The sequence below is a fragment of the Littorina saxatilis genome, linkage group LG12 (assembly GCF_037325665.1).
Source record: "Littorina saxatilis isolate snail1 linkage group LG12, US_GU_Lsax_2.0, whole genome shotgun sequence".
Classification (NCBI taxonomy): domain Eukaryota; kingdom Metazoa; phylum Mollusca; class Gastropoda; order Littorinimorpha; family Littorinidae; genus Littorina; species Littorina saxatilis.
Genome location: NC_090256.1, coordinates 17532876 through 17555375, shown reverse-complemented (window position 1 = coordinate 17555375; position 22500 = coordinate 17532876). Strand labels below are relative to the sequence as shown.

Here is a 22500-nt window from a genome sequence, read left to right as displayed (position 1 = left end):
TCCCAGTTGAAAACTAGCAGTAACAAGAATCGCGCTACAACTGAGCTTGGACGTAAGCCGCGTTCACCAGTGACCCGAGCGAGCTCCATAAACTCAGAATCCTAATGGGCAGAATATACCTGCGTAGTTTCAGCGGCACAGACGACGCACGGCCTATTATTTATGCCGCGATAGGGATTATGACGAGAACTTGGTCTGTTTTCCTTTCATGCAACGTGTAGCGGGCTGGGATAAGCTGCAGTCCGTCGTCGGTCCTGCTGAAGTTATATAATAATTATATGTGAGCGGAGCCCCTAACAATGACCCCGTTATAGTTATGTTGTTGTGACTTGCACGCTGACAACTATCACAACCCACGGGGCCAGTCAGGCTGATGGGGTCTATGTCGACCAAACGAGTGGGATTCCCTGTAGGTGGAGTTCCTGTAGGGGGATTCCCTGTATACAGGGAATACCACAAGGTGTAGTTCCTGTGTAGCGTTTCGCTGATATCGCTGAAAGTCACGTGATGCTTAGCGACATCGGTAGAATTTGATGTTTTTCGATTTTTTTTTTTAATATTTCTTAGTGATTCCAGTATGGTTTGCAAGTTTGATTGAAAAACTCCACCCTGTGGTATTCCCTGTATACAGGGAACCCCCACTACAAGAACTCCACCTACAGGGGATCCCACTCTTTTGGTGGACATAGACCCCATCAGCGCCAGGAAGTGAGTGGAATGCGCTTCATTAGCGAGGGCCAGTGTGCCATGTCACGCGCTCGTGGCCTAGACTCATTAACTACAATTAGCTACACCACCTTGCAAAACACCGGGATTCGGTGCTGTCAACAGCAACACACCGCAACTACCTTCATCTCTCCTCCTCCTCCTCCTCCCTTCCTCCCTCCCTCCCTCCCCCCAGTGCAGCTACCTGTGTTCGGGATTAAGGTAGACCAGATCTTGTGGGTAGAATCATAGACTGATTTGAGGTCAGTGAGGTTTAGAGTCAGCGTGTGAATACTATCATGTAATTTACAGCGAACGGATTCAGAGAGCGTGGTAATTGCTATACCTACGTGCTCGTACCCGGGGTCATCTAATGCTAGTAAGTTGTCTTCATTGTCCGGCTGTAATTATTACTATGCACATTTCTAATGAAAACACGCTGATGTCTTGCTGAGTTAAACTCTGTAAGAATCTGTGTGTACTTTTTAACCAAGCGTGAATGTTGATCTGGCCAATCGGAATTTAATTAGGACCAGAAAAGTGTTGTTTTAGTTTCTAAGGTCAAGAATATCACGTATAGAACTAGTAAGCAAGAAACGTCCTTGTTCAGTGTGTGGTTCAGTCCACTTGGGTCGTTGAAGAACCAATCATATCACGACTTGATTATCTTAGTTGCGCGTTCAGAACAGTTGGACGTCCCTTCCTGTGGAGTTAATCTCCTTGTTGGTGACGTTTTCTTCACGTTTAAAACAGGGAGCTAAGGAATTTTTAATCAGCATAGCCGAGATAGGTGTAAAAATCGATGGTAGCCGCATTCTAAAATCTCACAGGTGTGGAGGGAGGGATCTGATACGTCTGTTCTAGGAAGTTGGTGCACAGCGGAGGGATACCCAAGTCCTTTCGACAACGAAGGTTGCTTTATAGGGAGAACGATAACAGCACCACGTGAAGACTTATGAACTACCTATACAACGTTTAGAAAATACGAGTGTTCAGGAAACATTACATTTATGACCTTCACTTGGAAGGGGGGGTGGAGAGAGAGAGAGAGAGAGAGAGAGAGAGAGTCAGAGAGAGAGAGAGTGTGTATTTGTGTGTGTGTGTGTGTGTGAGTGTGTGTGTGTGTGTGTGTGAGTGTGTGTGTGTGTGTTTGTGTTTGTGTGTGTGTGTTTGTGTGTGTGCGTGCGCCCGTGCGTGTGTGTGCGTGCGTGTGTGTGTGTGAGTGTGTGTGTGTGTCCGTGTCTGTGTCTGTGTCTGTGTGTCTGTGTGTGTCTGTCCGTGTCTGTGCCTGTGTGTGTGCGCGCGTGTGTGTGTATGACAGACAAGAATATATGTATGTTATCTTCTACCGGGCAGGCCAAACAGCACGCATGTGGGTCTGAAGGGTCTGGATCTGAGTATTTCCTTGTCACTGAGACTACTTTTCAAATTTGAGTAATGTATCTGTTGCTGATTCAGCGTTTGACATATCAATAATAGCAATACAATCGTATATAAATTATTCAAAATTGAGTCATCCAGCGAGGAAATGTTTTTGAAAGCGATGTTTCAACACTGCTCAAGCGAGCATTTCATGAAAAGATTTAACGACGTCGTTAAAGTTAAAGACAAGCAACAGAGCATGTTACTCTTAAGATCATTGCAAAGGTGGGCCAATAGGCGTGGGTCCACATTAATAATTACGGGTTTCAATGAACGCGTAAGCATTAAAGCTTGCAGTCGCTAAAAAAAAATTGTTTATAAATTCGAAACGAAGGTTTCCGCAAAAGGAGGGAAAACGACAGATGTAGAAAGAGACAGAAATAGAAGAAAAAGAAATCAAAACTTGACTAAATATAAAAAGAAAGGGGAAAGAGGCCAAGTCGGTTAGTCATACGTGTATTTTACATACACATCAATGTATCCATAAAAAAAACAGTCGGGGAAAGAAAGCATCAAAGAAAAGAGCGGGTAGCGGGGTACTTCATGCATGGATGACGTCTCTGATGTTTTGAGGACTAATAGCTGCTCATTATGGATATCACCTTCTGACCCCCACGTCGCTCCTCTCAGGCTTGTTATCTTGCCGACGCTCCAGATTTGTATCTCGTTAACTACACACTGTCATTAGAGCACAATAAGACACGAAAAGAGTGAGTGTTATACTTTATATATATTTTGTTAACATTAGCTCACAATCTGGACGCGTTTCACCCCATGTAAATGAAGTGTTCATTCATGAAAGAGCTTGGCATACTTTTCTTTGAAGAAAAAGTCTTGTGATAAAACGCGCAAACAGGTACTATTACTTGAATCCCTCCCCTGCCTGTCTGCCTGTCAGTCTGTCTGTCTGTTTGTCTATCTAATCTATGTCTGTCTCTCTGTCTTGTCTTAGTCTCTCTCTCTCTCTCTCTCTCTCTCTCTCTCTCTCTCTCTCTCTCTCTCTCTCTCTCTCTCTCTCTCTCTCTCTCTCTCTCTCTCTCTCTCATTTTCTTATGTATTGATTGCTATATTGATGAGTTGATTGATTGATTGCAGCTCTAGATGAGGACTCAGAGGGATGGTGGGAGCGGCCAAGAGGAAACCAGTAGCGTGGTCACGTGATACTCCATGGCCAATCGGTGTACGGCTACTATCTCTGCTTTGGTCCGCTCTTCTCATCTCACGGGCAAACGCTGCCAGTAAGTTGGAACTGTGTGTGTGTGTGTGGAGGGGGGGGGGGGGGGTATGTGGGTGTGTGTGTATGTGTGTGCGCGTGTGTGTATGTGTGTGTGTGTATGTGTGTGTGTGTGTGTGTCTGTGTGTCCGTCTGTGTGTCTGTCTGTCTGTCTGTCTCACTATCTGTCTTCACCCTTCACGGTCCTAACATGTAAACAAGTTCGACTGCAGTGTAATAAGTAAAACCTATCCCTGCTGTGCAGAGATGCCAATAGAGAGAGACTAGGGGGGGGCGTGGATGGAGAGAGAGAGACAGAGAGAGAGAGACAGAGAGAGAGAGACAGAGAGAGAGAGAGAGAGAGAGACAGAGAGACAGAGAGACAGAGAGACAGAGAGAGAATATGATGGAGAGAAAGAGACAGACTGCGGGAGAGAGAGAGAGAGAGAGAGAGAGAGAGAGAGAGAGAGAGAATCAGATGGAGAGAAAGAGACGGAGAGACACAGAGACTGAGTCTCATATTCAGGATCATAATTCTATTCGCTGCCAGGGCTCTTTGAGAAAACGCAGATGCCGGTTGGGGTAGGCTGATGGCATGATTATATCGTGACGGAAGAAGAACCACTAATTACGACTCAAGCTCCGCGCCTCAAAAATGTGGATGCCTTGATACAAACAAGGGGTCACAATATGATAGCTTTGAGGGCGGGGGCAGGAAGAGAGGGGGTACTAGTCGGGCGAGCGGTATGTGTTGGGGATAATAACTGCATAGTTTGGCGGCTTTTCTGGGTTTCTGGGCAAGATGAGAGACAGAGAGAGGAAGAGAGCGAGGGAGAGAGAGAGAGAGAGAGAGAGAGAGAGAGGGGAAGAGAGGAGACGGGGAGAGAGAGAGAGAGAGACGGAGAGAGAGAGAGAGACGGAGAAAGAGGGAGAGAGGGGAGAGGGAGGGAGGGAGGGAGGATGAGAGAGAGTGTCTGGGAGAGATAAGAGAGAAAGATAAGGTGAGAAAGAGACAGAAAGACAGAAAGCTCAGAACCTATTTCGAAACGAGAGAGATGGAGAGCGAGGAGAGAGCGAGACAGACAGAGAGAGACAGAGACGGGCAGACGGATAGACAGACAAAGAGAAAGATACAGCAGAAAGCGCGAGCGCACGCGAAAGAGAAATAACGGGAATAGAACTACAGACACCTGTATTGCAAGTGATGGCTACCTGTTGCGGGGCTGTTGGGACAGACATGACGTTCAGCTAGAATGAATGATGAGCCATGTACAGTGATCTGGACCTACAAAATGTTTCTGTCTGGATCATATCTTTCATTCCAGAGATCATTTTTGCAAATCCCTGACGTTGGCAAATGGCGGTATCGGTCAGACAGATCTGTCAAAATTACGGAACGCATACAGAGCCGTAAGTGTTATCAAGCCGCGGTCCGCTCTTAGGAACACCTTTACACAGAGACAAACAGGAATACTCTCTCTCTCACTCTCTCTTTTTACATTTAGTCAAGTTTTGACTAAATGTTTTAACGTAGAGGGGGAATCGAGACGAGGGTCGTGGTGTATGTGTGTGTGTGTGTGTGTGTGTGTGTGTGTGTGTGTGTGTGTGTGTGTGTGTGTGTGTCTGTCTGTCTGTCTGTCTGTCTGTGCGTGTGTGTGTAGAGCGATTCAGACCAAACTACTGGACCGATCTTTATGAAATTTGACATGAGAGTTCCTGGGAATGATATCCCCGGACGTTTTTACATTTATTGAAGTTTTGACTAAATGTTTTAACATAGAGGGGGAATCGAGACGAGGGTCGTGGTGTATGTGTGTGTGTGTGTGTGTGTGTGTGTCGGTCTGTCTGTCTGTGCGCGTGTGTGTGTAGACCGATTCAGACCAAACTACTGGACCGATCTTTATGAAATTTTACATGAGAGTTTCTGGGTATGATATCCCCGGACGTTTTTTTCTTTTTTTCGATAGATACCTTTAATGACGTCATATCCGGCTTTTTGTAAAAGTTGAGGCGGCACTGTCACACCCTCATTTTTCAATCAAATTGATTGAAATTTTGGCCAAGCAGTCTTCGACGAAGGCCGGACTTCGGTATTGCATTTCAGCTTGGTGGCTTAAAAATTAATTGATGACTTTGGTCATTAAAAATCTGAAAATTGTAAAAAAAATATTTTTTTTATAAAACGATCCAAATTTACGTTCATCTTATTCTTCATCATTTTCTGATTCCAAAAACATATAAATATGTTATATTTGAATTAAAACCAAGCTCTAAAAATTAAAAATATAAAAATTATTATCAAAATTAAATTTTTGAAATCAATTGTCGGTTCCTTATTCCAAAAATATAATTATAGATATGATATGGTTGGATTAAAAACACGCTCAGAAAGTTTAAACGAAGAGAGGTACAGAAAAGCGTGCTATCCTTCTCAGCGCAACTACTACTCCGCTCTTCTTGTCAATTTCGCTGTCTTTGCCACGGGCGGGGATATAGCTCAGTTGGTAGCGCGCTGGATTTGTATTCAGTTGGCCGCTGTCAGCGCGAGTTCGATCCCAGGTTCGGCGGAAATTTATTTCACAGAGTCAACTTTGTGTGCAGACTCTCTTCGGTGTCCGAACCTCCCCCCGTGTACACTACATTGGGTGTGCACGTTAAAGATCCCACGATTGACAAAAGGGTCTTTCCTGGCAAAATTGCTTAGGCACAGTTAATAATTGTCTACCTATACCCGTGTGACTTGGAATAATAGGCCGTGAAAGGTAAATATGCGCCGAAATGGCTGCAATCTACTGGCCGTATAAAATTTCATCTCACACGGCATCACTGCAGAGCGCCTAGAACTGTACCCACGGAATATGCGCGATATAAGACTCATTGATTGATTGATTGCCACGAGCGGTGGACTGACGATGCTACGAGTATACGGTCTTGCTAAAAAATTGCAGTGCGTTCAGTTTCATTCTGTGAGTTCGACTGAGCTTGACTAAATGTTGTATTTTCGCCTTACGCGACTTGTTTTCTTTTTTTCGACGTCATATCCGGCTTTTTGTAAAAGTTGAGGCGGCACTGTCACACCCTCATTTTTCAATCAAATTGATTGAAATTTTGGCCAAGCAATCTTCGACGAAGGCCGGACTTCGGTATTGCATTTCAGCTTGGTGGCTTAAAAATTGATTAATGACTTTGGTCATTAAAAATCTGAAAATTGTAAAAAAACAATAATGTGTTTTTATTCTTCATCTTTTTCTGATTCCAAAAACATGTAAATATGTTATATTCGGATTAAAAACAAGCTCTGAAAATTAAAAATATAAAAATTATTATTAAAATAAAATTTCGGAAATCGATTTAAAAACAATTTCATCTTATTCCTTGTGGGTTCCTGATTCCAAAAACATATAGATGTGATATGTTTGGATTAAAAACACGCTCAGAAAGTTAAAAAGAATAGAGATAAAGAAAAGCGTGCTATCCTTCTCAGCGCAACTACTACCCCGCTCTTCTTGTCAATTTCACTGCCTTTGCATCGAGCGGTGGACTGACGATGTACGAGTATACGCTCTTGCTGTAAAAATGCAGTGAGTTCAGTTTCATTCTGTTAGTTCGACAGCTTGACTAAATGTTGTAATTTCGCCTTACGCGACTTGTTTTTATCTTTTTCCCTCAAGAGGGTGGTATGAAGAAGTATTACATGCGCGTATGTGTGTGTGTGTACGTGTGCGTGTGCGTGTGTGTATGTGCGAGAGAGAAAGAGAGAGAGAGAGACAGAGAGAGAGACAGAGAGAGACAGAGACCCCGACAGAGAGAGACAGAGAGAGAGAGATTTCGGATTCGGATGGTTTATTCACATAGGCCATTGCCCCTAGTGAAGGGGTGTGAGCAAAAGCAAAAATATTGAATCATTTTTACATTCAGTAGACTCAAAACAGTGCATATTTTTCTCAAAAGTGGATAACAGATACATCAATGCAGACATCTACATACAAAATTACGATAACAGTGTTTCTCGTATCTTAAATGCTTTATACAAATATCATATCAAAACAGTGGAGGCGAATTCAGTATTAGAGCTCACAGTTCTGTGTTATAGCTGCCTTGTTTTGTTTAGCGTGTGCTGACAAAACACTAGCCCCTGCTCGTCAAGCGTTAAACGGTTTGTCTTTCGCCGCTAGCCTGCAGGCGAGTTGGCGTTGTTTATCTCTGGTGGCCACTGTTTATAATTCAGAATCTCGGAACCGAGTCTCAGAAAAAACTCTTGGAGAAGTCTGCAAAGCGAAGACCAGAGCTTTTTTGCTATGTATGTGGGGGTTTTGCAGACGACATTTTGAAGCATACGCGTTGCCATGACTGCATCAAAATGTTGTATTAAAAACTTCGATAAAGTATCTCAGTTGCACATTTTAGCAAGGTCAATCATTATGCTAATTTAAAATCGCTTCAAGCACTTATTGATTAAAACCAAAACTGTGAAATATAATCTGCTAACACTTTCTTTTATCTATCTAGAGAGTATTGCCAGGATGGTCACGTGCTTCCGTCTTAAATAAACGGGATTATGTATGCCACAGTATGGATGGACCGAGTTGCATTCACTGAAGTGGCCGTAACACAGGTTAAATAGCAATCTGTTTAACAGAGCTCTGTAAAGCACACAATCTCCCCCCCCCCCCTCCCCAGCCCCCCAAACAGATTAACAAAATAAAAGAAGATGATTTTAGAAACAGCAGCCGGAGAGAGGCCCGGGGGGGGGGGGGGGGAATTAAAGATTGGAATTTAATTATAATTGGATAGATCCGCCGCACTGCCAAGAAAAGTGTACAGTGTTTCACCCACTTTCCCGAAAATATATGCATCTGTGTTAAAATTGTCAAAATGGAGTTCCAACTTATCATCAGTGATCAGACATAATTATGTAGATAGATGATCAATGTAGGCTATATTATATCTCTGTTATCATGCACTACTGACTCAACAACACAAATACTTGCTGAATATAATATCTCTATTTGAAAGCATATATATCCAAAGGAACCTTTTGTCTCTGTTGATAAATATCGAAGTTCATTGCATTATCTTTACTCTAGACTTGTATTCAGTTTCTCTGTCAGAGCGGCAAAGTATCGTCTGCTACAGACACCGACCCAGCAGTAAGAAAGCATAGGCTCTAGCTGAATACATTTTATTTTTTTCTCGTCAAAAGTAGAAAATACATTCATTCGTAAAGAAGAACTAGGGTTTAGATGAAAAGGTTAGTCAGTGTAATATCATATATATACCAATAGATTAAGGAAGATTTTTCAAGAAAGTGCCGATTGTGTTTTTTGTGGTTAGGCCTATCTTTTATCGCGAGTTCCGACAGTAGCGGCTCGGTTACTGCGGACCAGCATAACTGAGTTCACACAGAACTATTCTCAGCTGCACTCAACATGGAAAAAACCCTGTGTTAATTGTTTCAAGACAACCACATTTTGTAACACTACTTTGAAACTTCTGCTTCTTGTCATCATTATAATCATTGCAAGGGCTCCAGGAACTGAGAAATGTTAAACACACTTAAAACCACGTAAATGTTACAGGAAGGCGCCTTTACCGCCTATAGATGCATGGTGCCACAGATTTCAGCAGCTAGCGGCCGCCGTGACCTTGCAAGGTGGAGCATCGAAATTTGCGTGGAATATTCAAAAAGCTTAAACCACACTCACTTTTTTTTCTTGAAAACAGCATAAATATTGTTTTAAGCGTAATAAGTTTAATCTGTATGTATGCTGGAGGTGTAAATGCACTAACATGCATATTTTGTTGCTTGTAAGATGTAGTGTTCACTTACAAAACTTTGACAAGTTTGGTCTTTCGGTTGGCGGTGTAATGTGATTCTTATGTACCGGTTCGACATTAGGAAACAGCAGTATTTAACTGATTTCTTCCGCATTGAATGTTTCTTTGTGCAATCAGTATAGAAGATTGCAGAGAGTGTATTCTGATGATTTAAAATGTGTGTATTATTATTAAGCAGCCCTGATAGTACTGACTATGTCTCTTTCTACTAAACTGACTCAGTGTGTGACTTCTTAACTGTGCACATTTTCAGCCAGAAATTCATTTCTCTTCCTTGTCTTGCTTGCAAATTTGTTCTTTCCTGGCCGAGCGATAACATAAACACTCCTGCCAAGGGTTGTGTTCTGCGATGTTTTAGAGCTCGGAAAGGCAGCAGAGGGCTTGTCATCAGCTTTCCCTAAATGGATTGCTTGAGGGCTAATAAGGAAGGGATACTGCTATATCAGTGGTGGTTGTTGACATCTTGTATATATACAGCTTGCTGAATCCTAATGCATGGGCCAAAGAAGGAAACTCGGCTCCACTGATTTGATATGTAAATATAAATCACGTACAGTTTTTTCATGTGTTGAAGCTAAAAGAAGGCTGAGTCGAAAAGCACTTGGTTGCCTGTAATATTTCAGTGGGATGAATTTTTCTCTCAATTTATGGAAGTATGGACAGACAAGAACAAAATGGACTTCATTTTCCAGTTTATCTTTACAAAAGGGACACATGTAATTATTAACATCATAAATTTTTTTGTAACGATGAGTGTGAACGGCAATTTCAGAGATCCCTAACCTAAACCTTATCATCATGAATCTTAAATGTCTGTCAATATTGAACAAAAGGTAAGGTTTGATTTCAGGAACAGTACAAAATGTTCTATACACAGAAAATCTTTCACTATTTTGAATATGAAACTCCCAGTCTTGCCATCTGCATGCAATTAATCTATCTTTCAAAACATATAAAAACTTGTTTTCGTCAACAACACCTTGATTCAACCACACAAAACCATATCCTAACTGATACAATTTACAACGCACATTTGACGCCCAATTCGATTTACCATTCTCATCCATCCTGTACAGCATTTTATATGATTTATGAGGCAATCTATGCTCAGACATTCTCAACAATTTCAACCAATATTTAATACATTTCAATATTGAATTTACGTACAAAGGGTATCTGTTAGTTTCTCCATATACCAAATCGTTTGGTGTACGCATTTCTAAACCCAGAAACTTTTTCAATGCAAATAAATGCACATTTTCACATTCTATGGCTGCTTTATCTAAGCCCCATAACTCTGCACCCTATTGTGTAATAGGTTGTACTTGTGCATCAAATAGCTTTAGATAAACATCCAAACTAGTATTATTAATCATGTATAACTTATGTGAAATCGACAACAAAGCTTGCTTAGCTCTACTTGCAAGGTCTAAGCAGGCAGCCGTAAAACTAAGCCTGGTCGAAAAAAGTATTCCCAAATACTTATATGCATTCACTACAGGTAAAACATTCCCTTCATAAATCCATCTTTCTCTGGCAGCCCGAGAGAGACAGAGAGAGAGAGACAGACAGACGGACGGACGGACGGTACACGGCTCTAAACAAAAGTGTTCCACTCCTGAACACCCTTTGTGTAACCACTTCTGAACACCCTTTTAGTAGAACACTTTTGGAACACTTTTGGAACACATAAAATGTTATATACACAAAAAAGTGTTCCAAAAGTGTTTCAAAAGTGTTCACATCTGAACACTTTTAAGTGTTCACCCTGCTGTAACCACTTTTGAACACATAAAAGTGTTCAGGTCAACACTTTTGGAACACTTTTGGAACACTTTTAGAACACTTTTAGAACACATAAAAGTGTTCAGATTAACACTTTTGGAACACTTTCAGAACACTTTTAGAACACTTTCAGAACACTTTTGGAACACTTTTAGAACACATTTGGAACACTTTTAGAACACTTTTGGAACAATTTTGGAACACTTTCATCCTGCACTGTCATACAATTCAGAAACACCTTAAAATCAAATTTTTTTAGCAAAGAAGTGTTTTTATTTGACAAAAAGAAATGTCTGCAGCAGCCGCAGAAAAAAAGGGTCTGGTGTAGGAACATAATATGTTGCTATTAATATGAACGGAGCTCTGGTAAACCCCACCTTGAAAGTTCACACACGAAAGTCCGATAACAAAAACACCCCTCAGAGTTGGGAGGATTCCAGGCCCTCGGTCTTTGGTTTAGTTTTCAACTCGCTGTCTGGAACATCCTGTTTGAAATAAAAGTGAGTTTTAGTACATGATGCATTTCCAACTCTTAACAGGTTTGTGTTAAGCGTTTGTACTTAATTGATAACACTGAAGTGTAAATCTTAACTAATATTGGACTTCTTCTTGCTGTCAGCAGATCTCCAACAATCGCAGTTACAGGTAAACTATTGTACAGTTTTGATTCCAGAACGGGCATAGGTCACAGAACAGAGAACAAATACGTCACGTCCAATTCGCTCTCACCTTCCCAACACACAATGACACTCGCATGCACGCACATGCACACACGACTGAATGTAAAAAGTAATCCCTCTTGAAGCAGGAGTCTGCCCCTAAGAACAAAAAGTAGAATTAAAATAGGTCTTTCGCCAGGATTTCATTAGCGCGTGGCCACTCTGGAAAATGGCACTCTAAAAATTGTTTATAAAAGGTAAGCAGTAATCCGTACTGCTAATGTGGCGAGGCCTTGAGCACGCCCGTTTTCATTAACTCGTTCTTAACCTAAGTGAACCCAGGGAAAACACCTTGTCAATAATCACTGGAAGCCAAAGATTACTGTAGCAATTAATCGTGAACTCCGATGAGTATAAGTTGAAAGAAAAGGGTGTCATATTGAATGCACCCTCTAGTAATCCGTTTGTAAAGAAACTAAGTTTTGTTGGTTTGATCTGAATAATGAATTATAAGGAAATCATTTATTATGTAATGTATTCTATATTATAGAATGCATTCTATAACGTCCCGAACTGCCTTTTATGATAAAATGCATTCTATAACACAAAATACCAAAATGCTTTTTATGATAGAATGCGTTCTTTAACGTCCTGAAATGCATTATAATTTATATGCATATTGTCCCAAAACTACAACAGGCCAGCCCCGCAAAGGAAAGCAGAACTACACACACACACAGCCACACACACACACAGCCACACACACGCACAGAGAGAGGGAGAGGGAGAGAGAGGGAGAGAGAGAGCGAGAGAGAGACAGCGAGACAGAGAGACAGAGAAAGAGACAGAGAGAGAGACAGAGAGAGAGAGACAGAGAGAGACAGAGAGAGACAGAGAGAGAGACAGGGAGAGAGAGACAGAGACAGAGACAGAGAGAGAGCTGTGTGTGAGAGTGTTTGTAGATCTGCTTTCGAAGCAGGGATCATACCGAGCTGGCCTGTAGAAGTTTTGGGGCGCTTTATGGAATGCATTCTATCATAAGAATGCATTGTTGGACGTTATAGAATGCATTCTATCATAGAATACATTTATGGGCAAATGACAAATATGATTGAATGCATTCTATATTATACAATGTCTTCTATTTTAGAGAATGCATTCTATAAATGTAGAATGTATTCTATAGTATAATATGGAATGCATTCTTTAATATAAAATGCATTCTAATTTCTATTATTATTTTCTACAATATAGGACGGACAGACAGGTGGATCGAAGGACCGACAGAAAGAAAGAAAGACAGACAGACAGACAGACAGACAGACAGACACACCGACAGACCGACAGAGTCAGAATAGAAAGAAAGACAGAAAGTAAGAAAGATTATTCCAGCGTCGCGGACGACGCTGGTATCTGTGGTTGGGAAGAACGTGCCTGTGGAGAATTAGTCTCCAAGCCAAAGCGCGCGGACTCTCCAAGCCAAAACAATTTCAAAGCTGAAAAAAAATGTACAATTTACGCGAAACGATTAAACACAGCTTTCGGGTGTTTTTTTTAATCTAAGATGTACATAAATATACCACTCCGACCATAAGGAAAAGAAAAAAAGACACACACAAAAAAAGACCGAGAGGAGCCGAGTCAATCCGAGACCAACCGAGAGGACGTGTTTCGCGCCGTTTCGACGTCGTTTGTTCAGATGCGGCCGGTTGGATCAGTTGCGGTCATACAGGGGCGCCTTGCACAAGAAAAGATCTTCAACAATCCCGATCATCATCATGGTACAATAATGTTTTGTGCGCCCCCATGTATGTGTTCTGTGCTAATAATGCACGGTTGTGAAATGTCCGTACACATTTTGTGGCACTATGTAATTGTTAGTGCATCCTCCTGCGGATGCTTCGTGCTAAAAATGCACTTCCATTAAAATATTGTACGCTCATGTCAGTAATATATTTTCAATTGTTTCTCTGTCAATTTCAAGTGTTTGTTTCCAATTACTTCAGTATCTCCCTGTTGCAATTCCAGGTGATTCATTATGCATGTGCCAATTTGAGGTGTTTAATTCTGATTCCTGTATTTACAGTGTAAAATTAAAACTATTGTTTTCAAACATTCCTATGAAACCTGGTATCCTATGACACCTGGTAATGGTTCTGTGGTTTTGTTTTTAATTTGTATTTTGTTTTTCTGCAATAAATATTTGAAATGGATCTGAGGCCGACTTACTACTTTTAGCACTCTTTTTCACCACATTCCAGATATTGCAATATCAACTCTTCCTTTCTACCTGTTTCAAACAAGCTCTATTTTTTAATTAAAAAGTTTTTACTAAATGTCTTAACATAGAGGGGGGAATCGAGACGAGGGTCTTGGTGTATGTGTGTGTGTGTGTGTGTGTGTGTGTGTGTGTGTGTGTGTGTGTGTGTGTGTGTGTGTGTGTGTGTGTGTGTGTCTGTCTGTCTGTGTGTGTGTAGAACGATTCAGACTAAACTACTGGACCGATCTTTATGAAATTTGACATGAGACTTCCTGGGAATGATATTCCAGGACGTTTTATTTATTTATTTTTTTATAAACGTCTTTTATGACGTCATATCCGGCTTTTTTGTACAAGTTGAGGCTGCACTGTCACACCCTCATTTTTCAATCAAATTGATTGAAATTTTGGCAAGCAAACTTCGACGAAGGCCGGACTTCCGTATTGTATTTCAGTTTGGTGGCTTAAAAATTAATTAATGACTTTGGTCATTAAAAATCTGAAAATTGTAAAAAAATAAATAAATTATAAAACGATCCAAATTTACGTTCATCTTATTCTTCATCCTTTTCTGATTCCAAAAACATATAAATATGTTATATTTGGATTAAAAACAAGCTCTGAAAATTAAAAATATAAAAATTATGATCAAAATTAAATTTCCGAAATCGTTTTTAAAACTATTTCATCTTATTCCTTGTCGGTTCCTGATTCCAAAAACATATAGATATGATATGTTTGGATTAAAAACACGCTCAGAAAGTTAAAACGAAGAGAGGTACAGTAAAGCGTGTTATGAAGCACAGCGCAACCGTTACCGCGCCAAACAGGCTCGTCACTTTCACTGCCTTTTGCACTAGCGGCGGACTACGTTCAGTTTCATTCTGTGAGTTCCACAGCTTGACTAAATGTAGTAATTTCGCCTTACGCGACTTGTTTTTTCTTGTGGCTGTTTGATCAATTCATAGCAAGCATTGACTGAAATAAACAATTTATATATCCAGCACAACATGCAATTCATTGACTTTTGACCCTAACCTTTTAACACTTCCCAAAATAAATCTTTGGTGGACATTGCATCGACGCTGTTCATTTTGAATGAACATTTTTCTTGTAATGCAATTGTGCGGGGAATGCCACGCTCTTAAGTTCAGGTGTTGCTGATTTTGCTCTTGGCGTCTCCCTCCGCTGTTTTGGTTTAAACTGTGCCGCACAAGACGAAACTAATTTTCAAGATAAATGACATATTTCCCCTTGGCTGAACCACCGCCATGGAATTTGCGGTTTTTTTTTATGCGTGATTGATAGCAACAAATGGGCGCCATCGATTATAAAGCTTAAAATAGTGCCGTTTCGAGTCTATTTAACGCTTTTATGATGCGTGAATTAACTCATTTCTCTTTACTCGAGATGACAACTTCTCGTTATCACTGCTACCCACAAACACTCGCCCATACCCCACCCAATCCCACCACCAGCCTCATGTATAGCCTCTTCTGTATGCAAGAACTGTGCACAGACATGAGAACTCTGTGCATTTTTTGAAAATAACTCAGTAAAAGTGTAACTCTGTGCAAAGATAAAAGAACTCTGTACAACTTGTGAAGAGAAGTCTGTAAAAGTGCAACTCTGTGCACAGATATAAGAACTCTGTACAACTTGTGAAGAGAACTCTGTAAAAGTGTAACTCTATGCACAGATTTTAAGAACTCTGTACATTTTCTAAAAAGAACTGTGTAAAAGTGTAACTTTAAGCACAGATATAAGAACTCTGTACATCTAGTGAAAAGAACTCTGTAAAAGTGTAACTTTGTGCACAGATACAAGAACTTTGTACATCTTGTGAAAAGAACTCTGTAAAAGTGTAACTCTGTGCAAAGATAGCAGAACAATGTACATTTTGTAAAACCAAAATATCAAAATATATAATCTGTACAGATATAAAAACAGTGTAATTGAACTTTTTGTTTAAACACAATTGAAGCAGCGCAATTTTTAGACAATTTTACCAGATGACTTCATTTATTTCAGCTTTGATGCGCCAGAACTACATCGTACAATACACGGGGGGGGGGGGGGGGGGGGGAGGAGGAGGAGGGGGGGGGGGACAAAACAAAAAATCGAGGCTGGGCCAGGTCAGTATTTCTGTAAGGTCTCATCAGCGCTCCTTTTCGATTTGTCCGCCCTACTCTGCCAAGAATATATACATAGGCCTTTCTTGTTGAGACATATGTTTACAGCTAAATAATGAGGTGCGCTATCGGGTATGGGCAAAACGGCCCTCATTCCTGAACTCATAGCTTTCTCACTCCGCTACTTGACGCTCTTAGAATGTTCGGATCGCGCGGCAAGGCCAGAATCTGGCCCCCGTTTCTTTAACGCGAGAATTGGCGAGTGAAGCGAGTGGGGCGAGGAAGTACCGTTTCTTGGGCAATTCTCGCCGCTAGGAATATAGGAACGCTAGGATTTGGCAAGCGAAGGCTAGCATGCCTTTGAGATGCTCGTTACGCGAGAAAAAAATGGAGGCCGCACAGCTGCCACTGCCGACGACGGTTTAATTCTTGTGTAGCTAGCCATCAAACCGTTTCATGTACACTCTTGCTTCGTAGCTCCGCGAATGTTTCGCCCTCAAGAAACACTCGTCTGTACTGTAAAGGGGAAAGGGACTACTAGTCTTCACAAAGCTTTCAGAGAAGCGCACGATGATCCTTGACGCCTGCCCTTGAGGAGCATAATTTAACTTGTCCATCAAGTTCAAAAGAAAGAGCGAGATTCGAATAAGGAATGGTAAAAGGTACATTCCGCCTCGTGAAAACATTGACATAGAAAATGAACAGCCTGGGAGCCTGGGTGCTCTGTGTGTACAGTCAGTCGTATATCTTTAAAGCTGTGGTCTATTTATGACTTTCCGAGGCTACGAGGTTGAAAAATAGGGATAAAATCATGTACAGAATTATGTACAGCAAACGCTACCCGAAACCCCACCTATGCGGCGTGTATGACATTGAGAGCTTCAGTCAACGCTTGAATTGTGCAGTGGTAACATCCGGTTTGCTCTCTCAGAGCTGAGCATATTTGTCGAGAAGGATCGAGCAGACAAAAATAAACGACTTGGCAGGGATTGGAACTCAAGGTCTCGGGGCCTCGAAATGTCGGGGCCGATGTCTTAACCGCTAGGCCACTTCACCAGTGTTGTCAAAGATTAAAAAAAATCGATAATTTTATATCTTTCTACGCTTGAATTACCATTCATGCGTTGCAAAAACGTAAAAAATTGCCATTAAAATTTGCCTTTGTTTGCAAACATGTTTCACGGAATCGCAGTACATGTTTACACCGTCATGCTACACGACATTCGCGCCATGCAAATAGCTGCGATATCTCTATTTACAACATGCAAGAAAAATGACATGAACAGTACAGTAATTGAATCTCTCCAAAGCTCTGTGCAGTTGAAAACAGACATCTAAGAAATAGTTATACATGTATTCACTTCTGAACAATGGGCGGATAGAGATATAAATCATGCTACTTCAAGAATAACATAACATGAATTCATATCAATGTTTTTCCTTCTTTTTCCTCATTGGCGCAGTAGCCTAGTGGTTAGGACATGCGACACGAAGTCTCGAGGTCGAGAGTTCGAATCTTCGCCTGGGCGTTTATTTTTTACCCTTGATCTCTCTTGAAGATAAAATATGATCAGTCTTGAGAGAGCAAACAGGATGTTATCCCTGCAAAATTCAAGCGTGGACTGAAGCTCTCAAGGTCATACACGCCGTATAGGTGGGGTTTCGGGTAGCGTTTGCTGTACATAATTCTGTACATGATTTTATCCCTATTTTTCAACCTCGTAGCCCCGGAAAGTCATAAATAGACCACAGCTTTAATATGATACATTTTGTAAACGGCACTGGTGCCTTTTTCGGAAATTAATTTATCAAAACATTGCAACTCACCACAGCAAGAAGTCAGAGTGGTTTTTGTGTGTGTATGTGGCTTAGTAGATGTCTTATCCCATGTTAAACCCTGACCATAATTATTATGTCAGTGAGGCCAACACTGTTTTCACAGGAGGAGTCGGCTTTTAAGAAACAAACAACATTGTTATGTTATTGACAGAGACAAACACGCACGCAGTGTCTCTCTCTGTCTCTCTGTCTCTGTCTCTGTCTCTGTCTCTGTCTCTCTCTCTCTCTCTCTCTCTCTCTCTCTCTCTCTCTCTCTCTCCGACTTTCTTTCTGTTCTTTTATTTTATCTTGCCTAGCCTATAGTTTAAGTAGGTGGTGGATATATTGCTGGGAAGGGCTAAGGGTGTGGTGGACCAGGAAGTCATCAGTTTGGTATAGGACACTAAACCACTAAGAATAAAAAGAGAGCACACACACACACACACACACACTCTCTCTCTCTCTCTCTCTCTCTCTCTCTCTCTCTCTCTCTCTCTTTCTCTGAAACACACTCACACACACAGACACACACAGACACACACACACACAATCACTTCCAAACACCCCCACCCTCACACACACACACTTGTGCTGCGTGTGGGCCCTACCAGCATCATCAGCAAAAAAAGTAGCAGCCTAGCTTGACGGCGTGGGGCCCACGCCTCCTCCTGTCAGCGACACACACAATGTATGGAGACAATTTGTTGTGCTGTGTCTCAGGGAGTGCGTGCACCATGATGGTTTACCTGTGGTCGTGCTGGGTCCGGGTCCTTGTACTAGCTCGCCTTTCTTACCTCATTTGCACGCTGGTGTCACCTTACCACACCTGACTTGGGGGCGGGGAGCACAGGGAGTAAGGAAGTTGGGTTTGGGGAGGGGGGCTGGGGATGGGATGAGAAGGAGGATTGGGAAGGTCGAGGAAAGGATGGTAGGCCTCAGGTCGAGGGAGGACACTGGAGCTTATTACAGTCGTGCCTGTCGAACACCAACAGTGGTCGTTATAAGACAAGTGGTCGCTACAGAGAGGTGAATTATATAGAAGAAAAACTCGCCAAGGATGAAGCGATCATCGACGTTTCCCTGTTCGAGAATTGGACAATGTATGCATAATTATATGACATGGCAATGCATTATCGTAAATCCCGCGCCGGCTTTCCTTGTTTGGCATTGCCATCCTGAAGAAGTCAGCGACAGGCTGACGAAAATGTGATGAAGAATTTACCGAAATTGGTTTCTTGTGTGTTTTCTTTTAATTTGTTTTCATGTGTATGTATGTAAGACTGTCCAATGGCAATATCACATTATTATCAGATCAAAAAAACAAAAAAACACCATGAATGGTAGGTTGTTGGATCGAAAGTTTATTATTGACAAACAAAACGTTACATTAAAAATTACTTTTTTGATTCTGAATTTTGGAACGTTTATTATTGACAAAACAAAACGTAACATTACAAATTTCCTACCATTCTTGTTTTTTTATTATGAATTTTGGAACGTTGGCACTGAGTCTATCATTTTGTTGTTTTAATAATAATGATTTTTGTCTCACCAGAATCAGCAGGATGTGCAGACAGCAGTCGAGAAGCTCTGCAGGGGTTTGAACGCGTGGCGGGCTGCGCGGGACAGTGGAAGGGCCACGTGCACAACGCCTCGGCCCTGTGCGGCCCTGGCTGGAGGGTGTGCGCCTGGTACGACCACGTGCTGCTCAGCAACATCACGTGGTCCCAAGCCACGCAGTTCCCCGGATGTTACGCCTTCAACGCCGCCCAAGATGGCGGCCGGTGCCAGGAGTGTAGAGATGACTTGGAGCAGGTAGGGGAATGATGTGTGGTGTTCGTCTCAAGTCCACGAAAACATTTCTTATAAACAAGATCAGTCTTAAATCCCTCAAAATAGATGAGTTGCAATATTTTCCCGTTCAGATTTGTACAATCTTCTCGTGAGATGGGGATTAGCCACCAAACTACAGCTAAACCTCCCTTTAACAGTCTTGAAAATGTCCACGAAAATCGGTCGTCAAATGGAGCGGTCTTTTGGGGGGGAATTTGCTGGTCGAGTTTTCATCACAAGGGAGACAAATATTTGGCATTAAATTATAAGCCACCTGAAGCAAATTTTGCTGGGGTCTACCATCTTTTAACTGAGAAGATAATCGATAGCACTTTGTCAGGCATGGGAATTGTCTGCGAAATCGCGGATTTCCGCGGAAAGGAAATTATGTTTCATTGAAAAAAAAACAATTGTCCGCGGCCAAAAAAAAGGTAAAGTGAATTATTATGTGTATACTATTGTCTCTCTATCCATTATTTGCTTTCACGAGAACTATCAAAATATTGGTCTAAAATGCTAACATTCGTTTTCCAACGGGGCTCTGCCCCTGTACCCCGCCGGGGCCTAGACGGCCCCTGGACCTCGGCCTATTTTCAGATTTTTTCTATTTTGGAATTCCTATGCCTGTTTGTGTCTGTTTCCACAGGATGACCTGGCCGGAGTGGGCAAGGACTGTGCCCACCAGCACCGCGGTCAGTCGTCCTGCATCAGCGGGGGGAGGATAGACAGCAGCTGCTGTGTGGACTCTCACTTCCACAGGGCCTGCTCCTTCCAGGACCACCTCACCACTGGGGCTCTGTGCTGCAGAATGCCTGGTGAGTCACAACTAAATCCGGTGTCACGAACTGAAAACTCTGCCGGGACAATCCCTCTCAATGCGGTCAATGCGCATGCGCTAACATGGAGAGATTAATCAGGTCGTGAACAACCTAACCCTAACCCTAATCCTAACCCTAACCCTAACCCTAACCCATGGTTCGTTCGGTCAAAGGGTCGCATTTTTTAAGTCCAAGATTGAAGCATGCGCATTGACCGCATTGAGAGGAACTGTTCAGCAGAGTTTTCAGTTCGTGACACCGGCATGGGAATCTTCCTCCTTTTGGAGGAATTCCTCCTTTTGAGCCTATCTATGTTGGATATGGAACATCGACACATTACATTCTTTTTGAAGCTTTAAGCAACACTCCTTATCTGGACATCAATTTCCCTCTTTCTCTTACATCAATCAGGGTTAATAAAAAGTCATATCAATCTTCAAAATTGTGACCCTCCACCACGAAATGAGTCGCATGTCACCTCACGCGGTTCTGCGCTAGGCATAATATAAGTCCGGGGGGTGTCTAGTAACAGTGTGAGGGTCACCATAGTCACAGGCTTATAACTCGAAAAGTGTTCACTCTTTTCTAAAACGGATTTTACCACTGGATAGAGAATAAAAAAAACTCTTTAAGAAAATGTAAAAATATGAAAATCATGAAAAGGTGACATGCGACTCATTCCGTGGTGGAGGGTCACAATTGGTCTGATTTGAGATTTGGCAAACCTTGTTTCCTCCTCATGTCTGCTAAATATGGTGTTTAGTGTGATTGAAATGGTTGGTTCTTGGTTCTTTACGCCCCTCCAACCTATAGGGAAAAAAAAAAAAGGAGGAAAAACGCACGCAAACACAATGTTCAAGTTGGTGACAGGTTGAATATTGCAAATGTGTTCACATTTTTCGAAGTTTTTGCTACAATTTTCAAGTAGTAAAAACACTAATGTAAACTGAGAGCAAATATTGGCGGTATGTACTGGTTGGTTAATAATCAAGAGTGATACGTTTAAACAAAATGAAGAAAACAACCGGCAATCGTGTGTGATTCAGTGAAGCCTCCAGTGATTGTGGTCAAGCCCCCGGAGCGCATGCACGTGTACACGGGGCTGATCTTTCTGCTACCCTGTCAGGCCACGGGTATGCCGCCACCCCGAATACAGTGGTACAAGAACGGAGAACAGATGCCTGCTGACAGTCCGAGGGCTTCTGTTCTATCCTCTGGTGAGTAGGGAATTTGATTGATTGATTGATTAATTGATTGATTGATTGATTAATGGGTTCGGTGTATTAATTGTTTGTGTACTGTTTGGTTGGTTGATTGATTGATTGATGTGATGGATATGATGGGTGGGTGGATGGATGGATGGATTGATGGACATGTGGTCGGATGGATGGATATGTTAGGCTTTTAACAATTCATTCTATTTTAATAACAATCTATAATTTCGACAATCGCACAGCCAAACGATCAAGTTAAAACGACGAGCCCGGTCGGCCGATGTCAAGTTAAGAAACTATCAGCATGATCGTCTTAAAATATCATGCAACAAAAGTCCACCTGCCAATTCACAAACTGGCAAACCGAAACCAAGTCAGATTAAACCTATTCAAATCGAGGCAATGCAATGCAATGCAATATACCATACTACACCATACCATACCATACCATACCATACCATACCATACCATACAATACAAAACAATACAATACAATACAATACAGTACAGTACATTACAATACAACACAATACAACACAATACAATACAATACAATACAATACAATACAATACAATACAAACTAGCAGATGTGTGCGGTGGGTCCGAGCCCTCCTGTCAGGGTACTGTACTCACCCGCACACCAAACACGATCCAACAGGTTGCCCAACTCTCAAAGGAATTACGGGCCTTGGCAGCAGGGTTCAACCATTCGTGCTCAAAAGGAGCTGACAAAATGTCAAAATGTTAATAAGACGGGGGCCCATTCTTACCACACGCAGGTAAAAGGTCATTGGACTCTTGG

At 41.8% G+C, this 22500-nt stretch overlaps 1 protein-coding gene across 1 annotated transcript in view; it reads left to right on the top strand.

Annotated features, from left to right (window-relative positions):
• Positions 1-22500, top strand: part of LOC138981398 (uncharacterized) — a 102065-nt gene that overhangs the window by 67090 nt on the left and 12475 nt on the right. Inside the window, exons 3-6 of the mRNA XM_070354314.1 lie at positions 3223-3365; positions 19388-19647; positions 20312-20480; positions 21530-21700. Of these exons, the coding sequence (XP_070210415.1) occupies positions 3245-3365; positions 19388-19647; positions 20312-20480; positions 21530-21700 (721 nt within the window). The 5' untranslated portion in view covers positions 3223-3244. The remainder of the gene's footprint in view (positions 1-3222; positions 3366-19387; positions 19648-20311; positions 20481-21529; positions 21701-22500) is intronic.